This window comes from Lytechinus variegatus, chromosome 16 (assembly GCF_018143015.1).
Source record: "Lytechinus variegatus isolate NC3 chromosome 16, Lvar_3.0, whole genome shotgun sequence".
NCBI lineage: Eukaryota > Metazoa > Echinodermata > Echinoidea > Temnopleuroida > Toxopneustidae > Lytechinus > Lytechinus variegatus.
Genome location: NC_054755.1, coordinates 2752601 through 2772484, shown reverse-complemented (window position 1 = coordinate 2772484; position 19884 = coordinate 2752601). Strand labels below are relative to the sequence as shown.

Genomic DNA, 19884 nt, shown 5'->3' with positions numbered 1-19884 from the left:
GTTTGCAACAACCGCCCATTACTACCATATTGTATACCTGGTGGGTGTTTCATAAAGCTGTTCATAAGTTAAGAGCGACTTTAAGAACGACTGGCGATCCTTTCTTGTGGTAAATGGCATATTCATTGGCGATGGTTAAGCGCATAAGAAAGGTTCACCAGTCGTTCTTAACTTAAGAAACAGCTTTATGAAACGGCCCCCAGTAATGTAATTTTCTTCAATGGCTTATATATCATACACAATACATTATCATATGATCAATCAGCAGGCTGTAACGCACTAAAAGTTTTGGCATGTTTGCTTATAAACACCTGCAGGCCATTTCATAAAGCTGTTTGTAAGTTAAGAGTGACTTTAAAAACGACTGGTGATACTTTCTTACGTGCTAAATAATCATCAATGAATATTTAATGGTGAATATTATTTACCACAAGAAAGGATCACCAGTCGTTCCTCAAGTCACAGCTTTATGAAACTGCCCCAAGTATAGAAAATCAATATGGTTAAATATATGTCTATTCACCACATTAATGCTTGTCCTCTATTCAATTTTCAAAGATACTCTTTCTAAAATAAACAGTGAAAAGAAGAAACTAATCATGGGTGAAAATATAGTTACCTGTGGACTTGACAATGTTTCCTGTTTTCTTTTTCGACTTGACGTTCCAGGGTTTTCCTCGTCTTAGGCTTTCTTCTCGTCTGTCTTCTTACCATCATCTTTCTCCTCTTTTTCCTGCATCTCCTCTTCTTCTTCCTCCTCCTGCTCTTTGTTTTCATCCTCACTATCTGTTCTTACATCACTGGTAATTGATGTGGATGCCTTATCAGTTTTTCTGCTATCAGGTAAAGTATTGGATATTTCCCGGTTGTGTTTGGCATCATCCTGTATTGAAACATGTGGATGCTCATCAGCGACAGTTTGTACATCACTATCAAGCAATGGAGACACTATCTGGACCTCACACTCTTTGGTGGAAGACACTATCCTTTCACTTGGATATGTTTTGTCACCAGAGTCAATTTCCATGGCAACTTGTTCTTCCTGAAGGGTGGAAGTACCTGGTGCGGGAGTGGGCGGAGCTTGGAGCACCAAGGAGGTAGGCGGGGCCTGGGATTTGGCGCAAGGTACGGGAGGTCTCCGGGGGTGAATGATGGTGTCGCAGATTACGGCAGCTTCCCTGCACGCACTAGATACCTGAACACAAGAAGATCATAGAGGATGTGAGAACTAACAGTTGTACAATTACTTGGTATTTAAGAAAATCTGTTTGGGTACCCTGGCCTAAATTCACACAGGTGGTTTCAATAGTATGGTATATGCAGAATTGTTATCACATGTGTGATCAATTGAACATGTAAACTGATATAGGGAACAAATTCTCACGATGCATATGAATTTGGAGCTCAAGCTTGCTTGCTTAACTCTTAACATGCCACGCACACTACTAACCCAATGCCACAGTGCTAATCCGATGCTAATCCCCTGTGCCAACCACAAAACCCCCCTGTGCCACATTGATTTTGGGATCGCGAGTCGTATTCACTCCTTTCAATAGTCATGATTACAATTGCTTGTAACTCTCTAACGATTAGTTTATCAACAAAATATTGTGTAGTAAAGTTGTAGGAAATTTCATACCCCTTATAATGGTGTCCTCATTATATGAATTGGTTATTATCTTTACCGCTAAAATATGAGTTGTATCAAGTAGTTCCATTTTGTGGAGTGTTTTGTATGGATCAAAAAAAACCCAGGTCTCTTCCCTCTCAGAGGCGGAGCCATATCTTGTAAAAAATGTAGAAATACTCGAAAAAGTTGAATGTAAACCGCGTAAGTTGATCTGTCAGAAAGCAGAGTTCGCACTTCACACAATAGAGCTAATTACGGCATGCATGCGATGCGCAATACAATGCAAACGGCGTAACAATGATTGTAATTCCGAATGTGCGCAGTCATGCACGAAGCAGGCGAGGGTAGGAAACAATGCAAGCACAAAGCAATCAATAGTAGGCGTGCGAGCACGAGTGTGGCATGTTATAGTAGGATACGTAGCGTGCACGAAGCACTCAATGAGTTAAATGTCACCCTCTATAGGTCAAATTATGCAATCTCTTTGCCAAAACCCACGATACACGCAATTGCATCGCGGATCAAAACTTGCATTAAAATAATTGCTCATGAATTCACGCTCGCTAATCTCGCCGCGAATTCCGTGAAAATTTCCACACCGCGAAAATTTCCACTTTTACAGTATTGTGCACCTACTTCTATACTCCTGTCATTCTTTCCCTCTTTGAAGATAGCCACAGCCAGGTTGAGGGGTGAAGGGGCCTGGGGGTGGGGTACCAGTACCACTGCTAGGAGTATCCCATACAGCTCCTTCCTACACTCAGAACAGGTGTATGGTGATGGAATGCTGGAGGCATCACTGCTCTGGATCTTAGTCAAGAGAGGGATGATAAACTGGTAGACGTCCTGTAATCAAGATTTAAATTTAGAAATATTAAACATGTTATATTGAAATAATATCAAATTCATGTGCTAACTGTCACAGATTCCTTAACCACAATTCAACATTATAATCACATAGTCTTTACTGTGGCTTGACTATAACAATGTTTATTCCACAAATAGGGAACAGAAAGATTAGTGTGATTCTAAATACAGCTGTATTTCAATACTAGTAGATAAAGAACCCACAGTCTTTATCAGTAAATATTCACTTAGTCAAAAGGCACATGATTTTCTCAGACAGTATAGACCTACTATCACATGGCCTAAACATATTCGTTCTACCACCACTTTGGTCTAATTACTGCTCAGCCTACACTAAATGTGGTCTAATACACACTTGGTAATTCTCATTTAGTCTCACCACTAATTCATGTACTTATTATTTTGCACTTTGTTACATGTAGGAATAATTCATTCACAAACAGTTCATCTAACCATATATTAGACTAGTATATATTAGATTAGTGTCAGACCAGGTGGATTTTCAACGAAATAGCTGGAGTCTCACTCGAAATTTAACAAAATGGTAAGTGAACAAAGTGGCAATTAGACCAAATCGTTGGTAGACAAAATGGCTTCAGACGTACTAGGATTTAACCATGTTGGATGCTCAAATGGAGATTTAATAGATGGAACAGAAGACTAAAAGTAGCAATTCACATATCATACTTAATTTCACTATTGCTTTTTCTATTCTTTTATCATAAAGGAATACTCATCAAGACTAATATTACAGCACAGGAGCCTATAGACTTTCTGAGAGGAAAGTCGATATTTAAAGTATGTACATCTTGGTCAGTTATATTGAAAATTCTTTTACTCACTTGATGAAGGTTCGCTTTCAGTTTGACTCCACTTGTCAGCATCAACTGTCGCAATGCTGGAAAAAGAAAATAATCATAAATATTAATCATTGCACAAATACTACATGATCAAGAACTATTTAAGATCTGTGTTACAAGCTAAAGCTAATATAATCCTAGCAATAGCTTCACTTGAATTTCCCAAACTTGAACATAAAATAAAACTTCTGATTCACTAAGTTACATACAGTAACCTTCAGCTGATTCTAATTGGCATGACAATCTTGGTATAGAAAGTTCCAATTTATTCATTCTGTTTCCAACTCAATGGCCGAATTCTTAAGTCAGGTTTAACTTAGACTAAGGACTAACTCTGTGCTAAAATTATGGGAAGCCAAAAGTTTTATAAAAATTCATTACGTCGTATGTTTCTCATGTTTACTGTGCTCTTTCTGATTCATTGATGGTGAAGGCAATCATCTATTTATACTTCCTAGACAATTATGAAGGATTTGAGAGCCAAATGAGCTGGAAATATGATATCTCTACTGTTATTGATTTATGTAACAATACTTAAACCATAACTTTAAACCTGAGTTTAAGTTAAACCCAAATTCAGAATACGGACCAATAAATCTACATTGATAGAAAAAAAATATTAGTGAATATATAAGTGAATATTCTCTTTACCATACGCCCACTAGTACAATAATTTGACACACAAGAGTTGCTCCTATTCAAATCAAGATCTCACCTTGTAATGCTGTCAAACAGAGTACCCTGTCAAGGTACTGGTCAGATTGTTGACCTCTGGATGATAGGTCACTGCTCTGTGAACTCTGACCCTTGACCTTTACCTTCCCTCCTTTCTTCTCACTCTTGGCCTGCACACCACTTGTCAACTGTAGAAAAAAGACAAAGGTGAAATACAAAATAAAAACTGGGAATTTCTATATTTCCAGAATCAAACCTATGAATAAATAACAGGAAGTTTGGCATAGTAGGTTTCACGGTACACCGTGTATCTTTCTTAGGCAGGGTGTTTGGCTCTGCCTCTGAACATGTATTCTTCATGTAAAATCTCAAATATAATGATCTGTGTCTGTACATGTGTATATGTATCACTCCATGGTACTGGTCCTAACCCATGCTTGGTAGTGAAGGCATTACTATTAACTTGCCACTCTTCTCTGAAACAGGTCAGAAGTGGACATGTTCTTCTCCTCCTAATCTTCATCTTTTCCCCTTTCTCTTCTTTGTTTTCTGTAATCCTCAACATCATTATCATCATCTTTAGGCTTGTTTTGGTTTAGTATTATCATGCACTACAGTTGTGTAAGTTTGCATCATATATTATTTACTGCCATAATTTTTCTAATTATTCATTATATATTGTATTTTGTGTGTACTGACAGCCAGATTATGATATTAATGCCAATGTTAATTTATTTTATTTGAGCATTACAATAATAATAATAATCATAATAATAATAGGCATTTATATAGCACCATCTATTAAAAATAATATATTCCGAGGCGCATTGCTTATCATTATTATTACCCCGGCCTTAGCTCGAGCTGCCTTTCAGGGTGCAGTGCATGCAAGGAATTAATCTTGCCAGGTACCATTCATCTCACCTGGGTCAAGATCAGCACAATGTGGATAAATTTCTTGCTGTAGGAAATTACTCCATGGTTGGGACTCGAACCCAAGACCATCTGTTTCAAAGTCAGAAGACTAATCAACTGGGCTCCACAATAAATTTTGAACATCTGAATATCATCATCATCAACATTGTCATCACTGACGTCATCATCATTATGAAAATGATCGCCATTGTCATCATAACCAAATTCACCACCATCATCATCATCACTACCATCATCATCATACCTTTGTTGTGCTCACTGGTGGCGTAGCATCTTGTATGCATTGATGTATCAGTTTTTCTCCTGCCATCGTAGCAAATCCAGACGATACCCCAGCAGTCTTGAGCCACGTCCCAATGGTCCGGTATACTTCGGCTCGTAGGTTTCTGGAGGAATATCAAACAAGATCAAGAATACAACTACCTATCACAAAACATTAATTACTAAATCCATTCTACATGTTAACTGGTATAAAGTGCTCAGTGGAGATCATGTTAGCTCATAGAGACTGTCTAATGACTCTGAACTACAATTACTTCAGATTACTTCAAGTAGAAATGAATCTGCTTCCCTCTCAAAATCAGGCAATTACAGAAGAAAACCCAAATTATCATCATTATTATCATTACTGATTGCTTATACTGCCCTTTTCTCATAAGACCCGAAGTGCTTACAATGAAATAATTAAAAGGAATTATACATGTATAATGCTAAATCTACAAACTACTATTAAAAGAGACAAGATATTAATGCCTTTCTGAACATTGCTATAGATAGAGACTTATTATAAGAGGAAAATCATTCCCGTTATTTGAAGCTGACACAGTAAAAGTTCTGTCACTGACGAACATACAAGTATTTTGTAGGGTATCAAAAAATTCATCTCACATATTCATTAACTTGTAGCCAGTGATATTCTTCAATTAGAAAATGAATTATTACCTGAATGGTTTTACCATGGCCTGTGAATGAGTCCATCCAAGCATTTTAAGGAAGATCTGGTTTATTTGATGATTGTAGTGATTTATGCAGCAGCTGTGAGAATAAAACAGAAAGAATCGAATCATACAAGATGAATTCCCACTGTCATTATTATTATTTTGCATAATTACAAGTATTGCATTACATCTACCATCCTGTACATCATATTCCATCTTGTATTGTCTAATTTATTTTATATACACTATCTGAATCGCTGTCTTGTATATGAAGAGTTTATTTGCAAAAGGGGTTAGGTCCACTTTTTACCATTCCGAGAAAAACCATGTTTATTATTCTCACTTACTGCAATACTCTTATGAGAAACTAAGATGTCATGTTGTACTACCCTATCATGTGAACATAAAATTGGGTATAAAGAAATCTACCCATCTTCAATTTTTTTTCTATATATTCTTTTAAAAATTATCATTGTGGACCTAACCCCTTTTGCAACTAAACTGAAATGGACCTAACCCCTTTTGAAAAAAAAGAAGAGATTTTTCTTTGCAATTTTATATCACTTTTTAATGGGAATTTCAACTTATCTTTGGTATCATCTTATAGAGCTACTAAAAATCTATATCTTTTGTACACCATGGGTATGAATATATTGTCATGATTGTATCAATTTTTGTATAGTGTATAAACATACGAACCTTGACCACATTAGTATTTGCAATTATTCTATTGAACATTGTTAATTTTTATTTGTATTTGATAAATTTTAATCAGTTATTTATTTCAGGGGACTCACATAAATAAACAACGCTTTCCAGTGAGTTCCCTCTTTTATTTCTGTTATTCATACTCTGATTTGTTCCTACTTGCTTTGTCGATTTGTTTGAAATGAAGAAGAATAAAATCTATCAATCATCACAGAACTGTAAGGAATCTTGAAATAATTATTTTTAAAATATATTTTTACAAAGAATCACAAATTACATTGTTCGGTTAAATATTACAGTGAAATTTGAACTTCATAAATTATACAACATATAAATGAAGATTTTAAGAAATTTCATGATATTTATACTTGCTTATATAGCGCTTAATACTTACTTTGTCAGAAGTCTCTAAGCGCTCTACGGTATGCAGCATAATTATCCTGGCTTTAGGAGTGCAGCTGTTACGTGCGCTGCGTTTCAAGGAATAAATTCCTGCCAGGTACCCATTTACCTCACTTGGGTTGAGCATTTCATGTAATTTCAAACATCTTTCTTTCAAAATCAGTGACTAAATTCTTTAAGCATTTTTCTCATCAAAATCCGTACACAAATTGTTATTCATGAATACCGGGCTGAAGCAGACACGTGCGAGTGCGTGTGCAAGCTAGTCCCATAATCCTTTGCGTGTACATATAACACAACTAATATTTCTGGAAGAACAATGATGTCTCAACAATTATTTTCAACATTATTTTGCTTTTTTATTGGATTGCACAGTAATCTCATCTCATGAAACTGTTTTTGTTGTTGTCTTTATGGCTGGGAGTGCAACTGTGAATTTGCGGGCAAGATGTCCATGTCCCAAGACAATTGGTTAGAACCTCTGTGTGACTTCTCGGACTACACATGCCTGGACGTGGCACGACAGGTCAGCAGTCAGACATCACCTCCTTTGAGTTTGATTGACGTATGGAGTAAAGTCTGGTAAGTGTCACATTTACATGTGCTGCTTTAATACATTCATAGTTACACGGCACAGGGGCAAATGTTGCATATTATTATTACATTTTTGTAATTTTGAATCTTGAATTGTGATGTTCAATGATTCTTCAGTACTGACCATTTACCAAAGCTATAGGACAGTATGTTATGAATACAGTGACCTGTACACGCATGTTATCATGAATATATACCTGGTGGAGTGATGATGGCATATTCCCTCTTTAGGTTTTCTGATGATATCACATTATCATTGTGTATGATATGTCTCCCTTTTAATAAAAGTGAGGAAGTTAACTCACTGAATAATCTTGAAAACATGGATATAACTCAAACTGTTTCACCAAGGTAATGTAATGGTTCATAAAAGTGTCATAATTTTGGTGTTTCTTGTCGAATTTTGATAAAATTTTAAGTATTTTTAAGTACAGTTGTAGATCTTTATTCTTTATTCTTTTTTCGAACCATATTATTCTCAGCTTGGAGTACCCCCTTTAAAGGTTTAGAGATTTAGGGTGCAGTTGCTATATTATTCTTATGTTTTATTTATAAATGCAATAACCATCTACGTATAAGCTTTTGTTTTGAAGTTACATTAATGTCATTCTGTTTTACAGGATTCTCTTCTTCAGTTCTTCTTTGTCCGTCAGGATGATGAGACGGTCCTTGAATGAGGATGAGCTTAGGGAAGCAATAGACTTTATCACCTCTGACCAATTTAGTGAAAATGGGGATGATGACCATCTTGATTTGGAGGCGTGAGAAGCTGGATGGAGTTTGCCAGATGAGGAGTCGGAGAAAGAAATGGATGTTGATTCCAACCCAGAGCTTGACCATGGGAATGAGGTTGGTGATAATGGCGATGCTGGAGGAATTGTTGAAGGGGTTTACGATGACGTATGGCTAAAGGCGTTCAGCGAGAGAGTTGGCCCATTGTTACAGGAACCTGATAGTGAGGCAACACCTTATGAGATCTTTTCTGATTTTCTTACCAAGGACATTATTCATAAGATTGTAATTGAGACAAATCGATACGCTGAGCAGTACTTCGCAAGTAAAGGTGGAAAGGATAATCTGTCACCCCACAGTAGAGCGAGGAAATGGAAGCCAGTGAATGACGGGGATAGCAAGGCTGTCATAGGTGTTATCATGTTCACGGGATTTGCTAGACTCCCTTCCTACAACTTGTATTGGAGTAATGACGCCCTTCTAAACTTAGGGGTGAAAAGGACAATTTCAAGGGAGAGATTTCTACAGATCTTGGCATTTCTTCACTTGGCAAACAATGAGGAGGCACTACAAAGAGATCAGGCTGACAAACTCCACAAGATACGGCAGTGTGAAGAAAATTGTGCCCATTCTGCCCAGTAATTCTGCCGTGCAACCCATCTCATTCTAAAACAACAAAGGCAACGAATGTCTTACTAAAAACAACTTCAATTGCTTAACTGGCAAAGTCTTAAGTCTCGTTGTGCCTACATTATCATAACCTTTGTATTTAAGTCTCTTCTCCATCTCACTTCTTGTGACGATGTTCAAGCTAACATCCATGTGATTGCAAGGCGTCTGGATGACCTCCTTTTTCAGCATCTGAGAGCTCGCACAAAGCGACTAGCTAATGCGGCCCCATTTCTATTTCCTATTCTGTGGGACGGATTGCCCGTTGGCTTACGCAATGACATTATACTGGTAAGCTACGATAATTGGATAAACAGTCTTAAATCTCACATCTCTTCTCATATCCTCATTGAGTTAATATTGCGTGTTAACTTTTTTTTTGTGCTTACTTTGAAGAAAAATACAAGTGATTCAAAATGAACCTACCCCCAAATTTGGACAAAGTTGTCAAAACGTGAAAACGGCTTCATCAGAGGTGAGTGAATTTGGAAATACGGCCCCGCACCCAGAGGGTTAATATCTATAAACTAAAACTATAAAACAATATGATTCCAAGAAATAGCTTCTAATATTACCTTTCAATTAGAGCCTTTAGAAGTTGTAAAGTAGCCTGATGAATTCTGGGAAGGACGAGGGCTAACATGGATGATTCTGAAGTCACATGATCATCCTTAGGAAAATAATGAGAACATGTTCAATGGGTGAAAGTCAAAACAAGCGGTTCTTTCAATACCAAGAGAAGAAGCTTGAAAGATTGAAGAATTTTTTTTAATAATTGTAAATGACTGAAGACATAGTAATAAAAAAAAGTTGTGCAACACCTTGTTATCAGCAACATTCAGCTATTCAAGTACATCTTTCTACACAATAATTCTCTTTAAATTTCATGATAAATTCTAAATTTTTCACCTATTTTTTTTATAAATTAAAACAATTTGCTTTACAGCTCACAAGAATACAATCAAAGGTGGAATTAAAAACAGTTTCAGAAGGTGGTTTTCTTGAGTAATGTTCCAATGAAGATCCATGAATTTCAAGGATAAAACAATGTGATTTTTTTCACTTTTACAAGGCAGTGATGCCTAAAAATAATGAACTAGTACAATCAAGAACAATAACACTTCTATCTAGCAGTATGAAGGAGTCACATGTCTAATTATAATTTTTTGATTACTTGAATTTTAATCTTACCAGTGTTTTGCCTGTAACATCAAGAGCACTTGAAATGTAATCTAACATGGATTTCACTGGGATGGAAGCCTTGGCAGGGAATTCATTTCTATTAGGAGTGAAAAAATATTGATATGAATATGATTTTAATCCAACATAATGCCTTTCGGATGGTGATGTTAAAAATGGTCCTAAAATGTAAATTTATTTCACATCTTTATACAGGGTAACCAATTCAGCTATACACGATAAAAACAACAACAAAGATAAAAAGGTGGTTTGCAATCAGGCCCTGTTAATCAAAATACATATGAATATAATAGTAAATATACACAGTACATAATATACAAAATATACAAGAAATAAATGATCACATTAGAATGATACACATCTGTAAAATATCTAATCACACACATACATGTAAACATTTCAGTAGACTGGAATGAAATGAAAAAAATACATATATCTTAAGTGTTCAGAAGACATTGCAAAATACTGGAAGGTGAGATATTAGGAACATCTTTGTAAACAGAGCAATAAAGAAAACATAATAAAAAACCTAAAAAAAATCAAACATTAGAGATATTAGGATACATTAGCAAACAGAAAATAACAAAAGATACAATAAAAGAGTGAAAGCTGCAATATGCTTAGCAAACATATCAATATAGAAGACATGGCAAAAGACTGGAAAAAATGAGTTATTAAAGATACCTTAGCATAATCTGGAGACACTTAGTAAGTGATTCTATCTGATTGGTGAGATGAAACGTTCTCATTGGTTCTTCGATAGGAGCGAGACTGAGAGATATGGGTTCAATACCCTCTTCAGAAGAAGGCTCAAGATCTAAGGAAACATAAATATGCAAATTGAATTAATACATTAACAAAGAAAGTTAAGATGCTAATGTGAGAATACATTATATTATACATAATATGAGAGTACATGGAGGAGCTGTGGTGTAGTGGTTCTGACTCGCCTTGTAAACAGAGGGTTGTGTATTCGAATCCCACTGCGATCTGGCGTCCTTTGGCAAGGCATTAATTCAAACTTTGCCACTCTTGACCCAGGTGCTAAATGGGTACCCAGTAGGATGTGAAAGTCATTTCAGCTTGTCCAGTAATGTGTGCCCCTCACCCGCGACTGACTGGAATACTCCCCAGGGAGTGGAGGATGTGCACACATTGTGTGAGTAAATGACTGATTGAATCCGATGACCGGGGTAATAATAATCTCTAAAACGCTTAGACACATCCTTCCAATGCATAAAGAGCTATATAAAAGTGGATTATTATTAATAATAAATTGTCTAGCCAATTAAGGTACAGGATCATTTCATGAGCTCATTTGACACTCAAATCATTCATGACTGTCAGGGAATAATGACTAACAATTAAATAATGAGACACATACATTTTAAACAAATTTTGATATTTTACGCTTCCCATAGTGTTAGCATGTGGACAGAACTAAGAGCTGTGGCCTCTGATAGGCAAAGGTGGAGACGTTCGGAGGAGGCCCTATATGCCACTAGGCATCTGGAGGGTAGGTAACAGGTAGTGTTAGCACTGAGTTGGGAAAATTGTCTAGATATCTGGGCCCGTATTCCATAAACGAGATAAGCTTTCAGCAATTTGTCTTAGCATTTTGCTTGTCCAAGAAATCTTCCTTACCAATATTCTATAAACTTTAAGACATTTGTCTCAAGTCAGATGATATGGCTAAGCCAAAGTCTCAAATTCTATGACGTCATGAGGAAATGATGTGACGTCACGCAACTTTTGTTGCGAACGTAACAGCTGCTCCGCGGTAAAAAGTCATTTGTTTTATGTGTTAAAGCAAAAATCGCATCAAAACGAGATCAAGATAGAGGCTGAGAAAAAAAGGAAAGCCAATTTCACAGGAGAGAAAATTACGCTGATAGCAGAAATAAGACAGAGGGAAGAGATTGAGACCCAGGCTCAATTCAAAGATCACGTTGAAGATAAAGAAAAGGCGTGGGCCGAAATTGCCTTAAAACTAAAGCAATTAAGACAACTCACAACTGTCTTAAAGTTAGGGCAAAATTCTTAGATTTTTTACTTAAGCTTGCTTATCTCGTTTATGGAATACAGGCCCTGAATGATAGGTAACAGGTAGTGTTAGCACTGTGTTGGGACCATTGTCATAGAGTCAGAGCCGTGTCTTCCTCACTGAAATCCTTCTAGCGGCTTTTCATTACCATTCCTCACATTTCCTCAAAATAGAAAAAATGGAGTAGCGGGAAGCTGCTATTTTAGACACAATTACCTTTGTAGCATGATCACTGCTAGAAGATAAACTGTGGTCAAGTTGCCTTTATAGACCAGTTAAAACTTAACTTCGGAATAAGGGCCACTAGATCTAGATCTATGATGAAAATTCACCATGAATTTAAACAACACTCAAATTGATTGGTCACTAAAGTCTGGCTATAAATCCTATCCCAACAATGACCAATCAACAATTTCAAGCATGTTTTCCACAAGCAAGATTATTATCATTATTAATGTTATTATCATCATTATCATTACTATTATTATTATCATTGTCATTGTCATTATTATTATTACTATTGTTGTTGTTATTATCATCATCACTATCATTATCATTACTATTGTTATCATTATTATTATATTACTATTATTATTCTGTATATTAACTTACCTGATGCATATTCTACATAGAGCACAGCAAGTTTCGTTCTGAGTGTGTTTAATATCAACATGGAGTAATGTTTGAATGCTTCTGTGTATTTGATGCCTCCAGAACCACCTCCTCCTAGCCGAGCTAACAATGGATAGCATTTTTGGGCCAACTGAAACAAGAAATTATACAAAACTTTGAAATAACTATTCATTCAGATGTTTTAAACATCCCTAAATATAAATACCTTGATAAAAGCACAGATGTCTTAATTACGTATAAATCATGTATTCATTGCCGACTATGGAATAGATACTCTGAGGACTTTCACATAAAATGCATTTCAGAATTCACTTCAACCTTGATATTTTGTGCTCTGTGGAAGGTTAAGATCAGATAAATACTTTCTATAAGTTAATCTGAGCTTCTGCTAAAAAACGCTCTATTGTTGGTTAGAGCTGTAATAAAAAAAATAATCATAGGGTCATTTATAGTGCATAACACATAGCACAGCATGTCCCTAAGCACTTGTGATTTTTTTTTGTATCTGTAGTAGGCAGCTTTGAGAAAGCAGAGAACAACCCAACTTTGATCAAAGAGACAAATACCTTTTGAATATCAGGATAGATGGAGTCTAGATGTGGAGTGATCATTGCTTCAAGTTTGTAGCTGATTGCACCGCAAGGACCAGGAAAGCATTCCATACACACAGCCAGGAGGCGGAGACTAGGAACCAACCACTTCATGAAATGAATGAAAGTAGAAAAGAAATATCACAAAAGCATTTGATAAAATCATCCATTGACATGAAATTACACACTTCAAACAACTTTCCTATACTCTTGTTTCTGGTACAACTTAAAAGTTGAGGAAAATATTTCCAGAGTTAGCCATCATTTTCTCAGCCATCTTGTCCCTTCCAAGCAAGCTTATTGGATCCATTATTCTTGCCTTCACCTTTGCTTGGTACAACAAAATTAAAACCCAATGGCCTGTATTTTGAAGTCAGGTTTAACTTAAACTTTGGTTTAAAGTTGTGGTTTAAGTATGGATAGCCAATGGTTAAATAAATCACTAACAGTAGAGAAATCTTATTTCAGCTCATTTGGCTCTCAAATCATTCATAATTATCTAGGAAGTATAAATAGATGATTGTCTTCACCATCAATGAATCAGAAAAGAGCACAGTAAGCATAAGAAACATACAACGTAATAAAAATTTTGACACTTTTGGCTTCCCATAATTTTAGCACAGGGTTAGACGATTGGTCTAAGTTAAACCTGAAGAGACTGGGCTATTTCGACGCCTAAGAAGACTGGGGGGGGGGCTGATTCAGCCCCCCTTATGATCTCGGCCGTCGATCGCGCGATCGCGACAAAAATTGGCACACACGTTACCCATGGCATTATCTACAAAACTATAACATCAAATTCTGCAAAAAATCTCATGTCTCATTAATTATGCTAATTTATGCGTAAAATCATAAGTTTGCTCTAATTAATAAAATAATGCCCCTGAAATGCTAATTTTTGTTTCACATACTCTAGATAGGCATCTGATCAAATTAATTTTAAAAAATTTCAAAATCACATTTATTTTCTTATGTATTCTATTGTTTTCTAAATTTCTTATGTATTTCCTTGTTTTTTTACTTTTTGTTTTTTATTGTTTTTTCAATGGAAATTGTCGGGGAATTTATTTTGACCATAAAAAAGATAAAATTGATTGATTTTAAGCAGTAAAAGGAAAAATAATGATACATTTATGAATTTTGGCTAAGAACAGTATTTGCATTGGATTTGTACACAAATTCACGTTTTTTAGTAATTTTGGGTCTGCATGCACTTACGAAATGTTGCGTAATTTTGGAACCGCGTACCCGGAGGTCACAATTTTGGTCTCAAAAGTTGCCCGAGACTTGAAAGTAAAATGTCAGCGAGCGACGCGGTCAAAATATTTCGCGCGGCGGATTTATCGCAAAAAATGTCGAGGGGGGGCTAAATCAGCCTCCCCCCAGTCTTTTTAGGGTTAAACCTGACTTCAGAATACGGGCCAATGATTATACTGAAGTTGTAATAATGTTATTTATCCAGGGTAGCTAGTTCAGCTCTAATGAACTGTCCTTCAACCATGCCCTGCACAACATAACATGTTATTAACTCTTTCTATTCTAAAATACAGAGCTTCTGGCTAGGTGCCAGAGGGTCCCAAGTTTTAAAAGTCTTTGTAAGGACTTTGCCTGGGGAGCGTTTCATGAAAGGACTTGTCAGACTTTTTATCCGACAAGTACTGTTTTATCCAACAGCTACTATGGTAACAGTGCCTCTCGTCCAATCATTATCAAAGAAAGTTGTCAGACCTGACAACTTGTCGGGCAAAAATATTGATGAAACGCTCCCCAGGTATCGAACCGGTAGCCTTTGTTTTTGGTTGCTTAACTGACTTTGCCATCATTGACAAAAACTGCTATGACATGGGTCTTAAAGCTAAATGAAATTAGTTGCAGTAAAACACTGATTTCAGGAGAAAGTCTGTAAAACCAAGATTAATTATTACTAAATCAACGTGGATCTAGATCTGGTGCAGTTACATAAACTGAACTTTGTGAAATCATAAAATCTAAGCTGAAAAACGATCACACTGAATATTACCAACACAGATAGGCATACGTGGGACAGTGTATATTATTATTGCTGGAATAAAGACCCGACGAAAGTGCCCGAATCCGCGCTTATTTCTCAGCAATTACACAATTTCTTCCAGAATCCTTTGGCACACATTTTTCATTCATACAAACAGACACTTGGGTGGTCATTATATTGGATTCTGTAAAAAAGTCAATTTGAGATCGTTACCACAACTGGCATTAATACGTTACCTCCTCTGACTCAGCATTGAGTAAGGTTCCCAGTAAACCAGGGATGTGATTGATTGCTAGATCTCTGGTGATTTCATTGCTCTGAGATGATGCGGTTTTGAAGATATCCACCAGGATTCCAGATGCGATCTCTACTATGCTTGGAGTTTGGTGAGGCTAAAAACAAAAGGAAACAAATACATACTGTATATACAGGTGGTGTAGATTACATACACAGAGAAATATATATTGTATCTTACCAATAAATGGGTTTGGTGAGGCTAAAAACAGAAGGAAAAAATACATATATATGAAAAGTGATGAAAATTACATATACAGAGAAATATTTTGTATCTAATCAATAAATGTACCCATGAAAAGCTAGATAATGCAAAAACTGCACTAAAATGCGATGGAAAAAACCTCATTTTATTTTGGTGGTTGGAACTGTCTGCTTACCACCTCTGCCCCTCCCCCCCAAAAAAAAAAACCAAGGAGGTCAACTGTGAGAGCAAGTTTTGAAAGAGTAACAAAATTATAAAAGCAATTTTTAAAAAAATATGACAAAACATACAATGATAATTAGAATAAATAATTCCATTTTATATAACAATACATCTGAGCCAAGCCTCTCAGCACTTTACATATGTTACATGTACTTCACTGTTATCAAACCATTACTTGCTGCACACAATGTATACTTTCTCAACTCAATGGGGAGCATTCAAACAAATTACCTGAAAGATACTGATAAGTAGTCTGACCCAGGTCACACAGCATTCTGAAAAGGTTTCCTGAGAACATTGCTGTATAATGGCTCTTAAGATGACAAGACCTTCAAGCCTGGTAGAAGAAGGAAATTAAAAACAATGGTGATTAGTTGGTGATGTCCTAATGAACTTGCTAATTTGTTTTTATTTTCTTTTGGGGGTTTTACTTCTTTTCGAATTATTCTTTTGAGGTGCATTATAATCAGTATATTATTGTGGGGATATTATTATCATCACTATCAACATTTTATCATTAGCATGTGTACAATTATCTTAAAGTTGTCTGTCTTCACCTTCCGTGTGACATGTAATAATTTGCTGATGCAAGCCTTTGCAAAAAATACAGGATTAATCATTGCTACTACATTTCTGGCTATTATCTATTCAATAGGAAATACTTTTGAAGAATATCTTTGGGACATAGCCAGTTGTTCCATTCTGGGCTGCTGTTTTATAGCATATTTTACTTGGTGGATGACCTAATAACATCACCTTCCCGATGTAAATGGATGCTTCAAGGATGCCACTTAGATTAAGAATTGATAAAGTTAGATAGAATATTTCAAAAAGACAAGGAGTTGGAAATGTAGGAATTTCTAATTATGTCTTGGAATACCTTGATTTTATTACCTTGATGCAGACGTACTCAGGTTGGCATTGACTTGACTGATCCAGTCGTGAAGAGAACCACGTTTCTACAAAACAGAAAAAAAATAATTCATAATTGCTAGACCACAAGACATTTTACAATGTAAATACAGTATACAAATACTGCACGTAAGCGGGTGAATGCAGGGCCAAATAATGAACGATGTTTGAGAGGAGCCAATGGATATACCCCACCGAGGTCCGTGGTATATCCATTTGACGAGTCAAACACAGAGTTTATTATTTAGGTCCTCTATGCACAAGAATGAATGTATTGTTTGTTTTATACAACCCCCCTCATCCATGTTATTAAGTTGCCCTGAAGGCTATATTTGATCTAAATTCTAGATAATTCGTAAACTTTTTTCACTCATGAATTTACATTTCATGAATGAGACAGTGGGAATAATTTGCTCGACCTCTTCTATTATTGATCAACTTGTTATCACACATATCATGTGTTTGCTTCGTCACTCTCTTGTATAATATCGAAGCATATACTGTTTTGAAAAATCAAGCTTATGTCTAATGTTTCGCCATTTTGCACCTCTTAAAAAACCTGCCTTTGCCACATTATTTCAACATGGACCCTACTACCAATTTCAGGAACATGCATTCTTGGTTCACAAATATGGAGTCTTCTGAATCAGCTTGCTACAACTCTTCAATGCTTGATAATATTTTAACAAAAATATTGTGGAGAAAAATTGAAGGGTATAAAATATCATTCATGACACTTCATTTTCTCATGTATTTGTTTATCATATTTAAAACAATAATAAACATAATATTCTTCCATATTTTTTGTGACATTTCCTCCTTCAAAATGTTGTATTTACCAGTAAAGAAACATCACCAAACAAACACTATGGAGGCATAAGCTTTCTTCTTAGGGTATTGTTTATTTAAAAATAAGGTTCAAAGGGAACAAGACATTTAAGTAACCCTGTTAGTCATCCTCGACAATGGGATAATCTCTCCCATGAAAATCCCCTGAAAGTGAGCCCTTATTGACAATGGAGTCAGGTTGGAATCAACCTAGCCCTGGTCATTATCAACATCCTGCTTCATAAGAATGAAAGGGAAAATCACAGCCTTATTTTCGTCTTCTTTGTTTTGTTGCTACAAGACAGTTAGAATAGAGAAAACTTAATTGATCTTTAATCTTTCAATGATAGTTAACTGTAATGTGTATCAGCCATGCATAACAAATCATTCAATGCAACTGTTTGCATGGGCAGATCCAGGGGGCTGACATCCCTGCCCCCCCTTCCCCCCATTGGCAGAGCAGAACAAAAGTAGGAAAAGAAATAAATAAAAGGGAAAGAAGAGAGGACAAAAAAATAGGAAATAAATGGAGGAAAACAAATGATTAAATCAAGGTCGGGAAGATTTGGAAAATTAAAATCATTTCATGCCACTATTTTCACGCTCGCATTGCCTGTTGGATAAGATAGTTTATCTTGCTCATAGGCTGATATGTAGCTTAAAATATCAAGTTTTAAAGTCAATATCTGCAGTTCAGATATCAGGCTTTTATTATTTTGTTTGGTTTACAAATTAATTTTAAATGCTCTGTGAAATGTCTGTTTTACAGCGTGAATATCCACATTTTAAGTTTGCGCTGTGCACGTGCATTTGCATTTTTATTGTGAATTTTGTATATTTAAAGTAACAAACTGCTTAAAAGTCCCCTTTTTACATGACAGTTCCTCAAAATATTTGGATCGTGATTTGCGCTTGCATTAATCATCGTACTGATGTAACCCAGGGAGCTCCGGCCCACGTAGCGAGCCAGAGCCAAGGCGTCGACTGTGCAAAGCGAGGGAGATACGGGACTGGGGTCATATTGGGGTCTCAATAGTAATCTTAATAAAATGTGGAAACAGAAATTATGCACCTACCACGATTTTATGGATGAAGGTCTATCAGTATATCATCACACACAAATCCTGACATCGAGGCACAGATTGAAACCTCAAAAAAAAATATAGCCTCAGTGTCCATCGGCCATTTTCATTCATTTGAAAGGAGAGGTATACTGTATAGCGATAGAACTTTTCGGAGTTTAGGTTCTAGTCGGTGCCTCGATGTCAGGATTTGTGTGTCATGATAGACCTTCATCCATATAATCGTGGTAAGTGCATTATTTGTGTTTCCACACTTTATTAAAGATTACTATTGAGACCCCAATCTCCCCCAGTGTCTCCCTCGTTTTGCACGGTCAACTCCCGGGCTCAGGCACGCTTCGCGGGCCGGAGCTCCCTGCGTTAGTACCGATGATGATCTATCATTAATGCCTATGGCATGACTGGGTTTATTTTGCCATGGAAATTTGGTTTACTACATACCTTTCCCGAGAAAATCAATGTATCCACTGAATGGTCCGCTGAATGCCTGGCTATTAACTTAGATGTTTGCTTTGAATTTGATCCATGAACGTTTTGCTGCAGAAGTTTGCTTGCGTTTTCAAGAAGTTTGTGTTCCATTTCGACGAGAGAGAGCAAAGCTCCATACACCACTAATGTCAAAATGCGACACACGTGTTGCAGTGCGTGTAGCTTAATATCCAGTCGTATTTGATGTTCTATTTTGAATTTTTGAATTTATACTTATTTATAGCAAAAGCATATACTTTTCACAGAAAAATAATGTATAAAGAAGCAAAATGTGTATTTTAAGCAATAAAATTATGTACAATAAGCTCTTATATTTTCACAGATAAATGACTAAGACTGAAAATAAAGTAGGATAAGGGGAAT

The 19884-nt window shown here is 36.1% G+C and overlaps 1 protein-coding gene across 1 annotated transcript; it reads right to left on the bottom strand.

Moving 5' to 3' along the window:
- Nucleotides 1–682: 682 nt before the first annotated feature.
- LOC121430168 (proline-, glutamic acid- and leucine-rich protein 1-like) lies at nucleotides 683–19667 on the bottom strand. The gene is made up of 15 exons (XM_041627446.1): nucleotides 19474–19667; nucleotides 17105–17169; nucleotides 16442–16547; nucleotides 15726–15881; nucleotides 13455–13586; nucleotides 12868–13018; nucleotides 10896–11028; nucleotides 10203–10290; nucleotides 9587–9681; nucleotides 5911–6003; nucleotides 5213–5354; nucleotides 4073–4220; nucleotides 3340–3395; nucleotides 2267–2476; nucleotides 683–1195 (listed from the first exon to the last, which is right to left on the bottom strand). The coding sequence occupies exons 1-15, from the start codon at nucleotides 19609–19611 to the stop codon at nucleotides 683–685; spliced, it is 2226 nt and encodes a 741-aa protein (XP_041483380.1). The 5' UTR covers nucleotides 19612–19667.
- Between the last annotated feature and the right edge of the window lie 217 nt (nucleotides 19668–19884).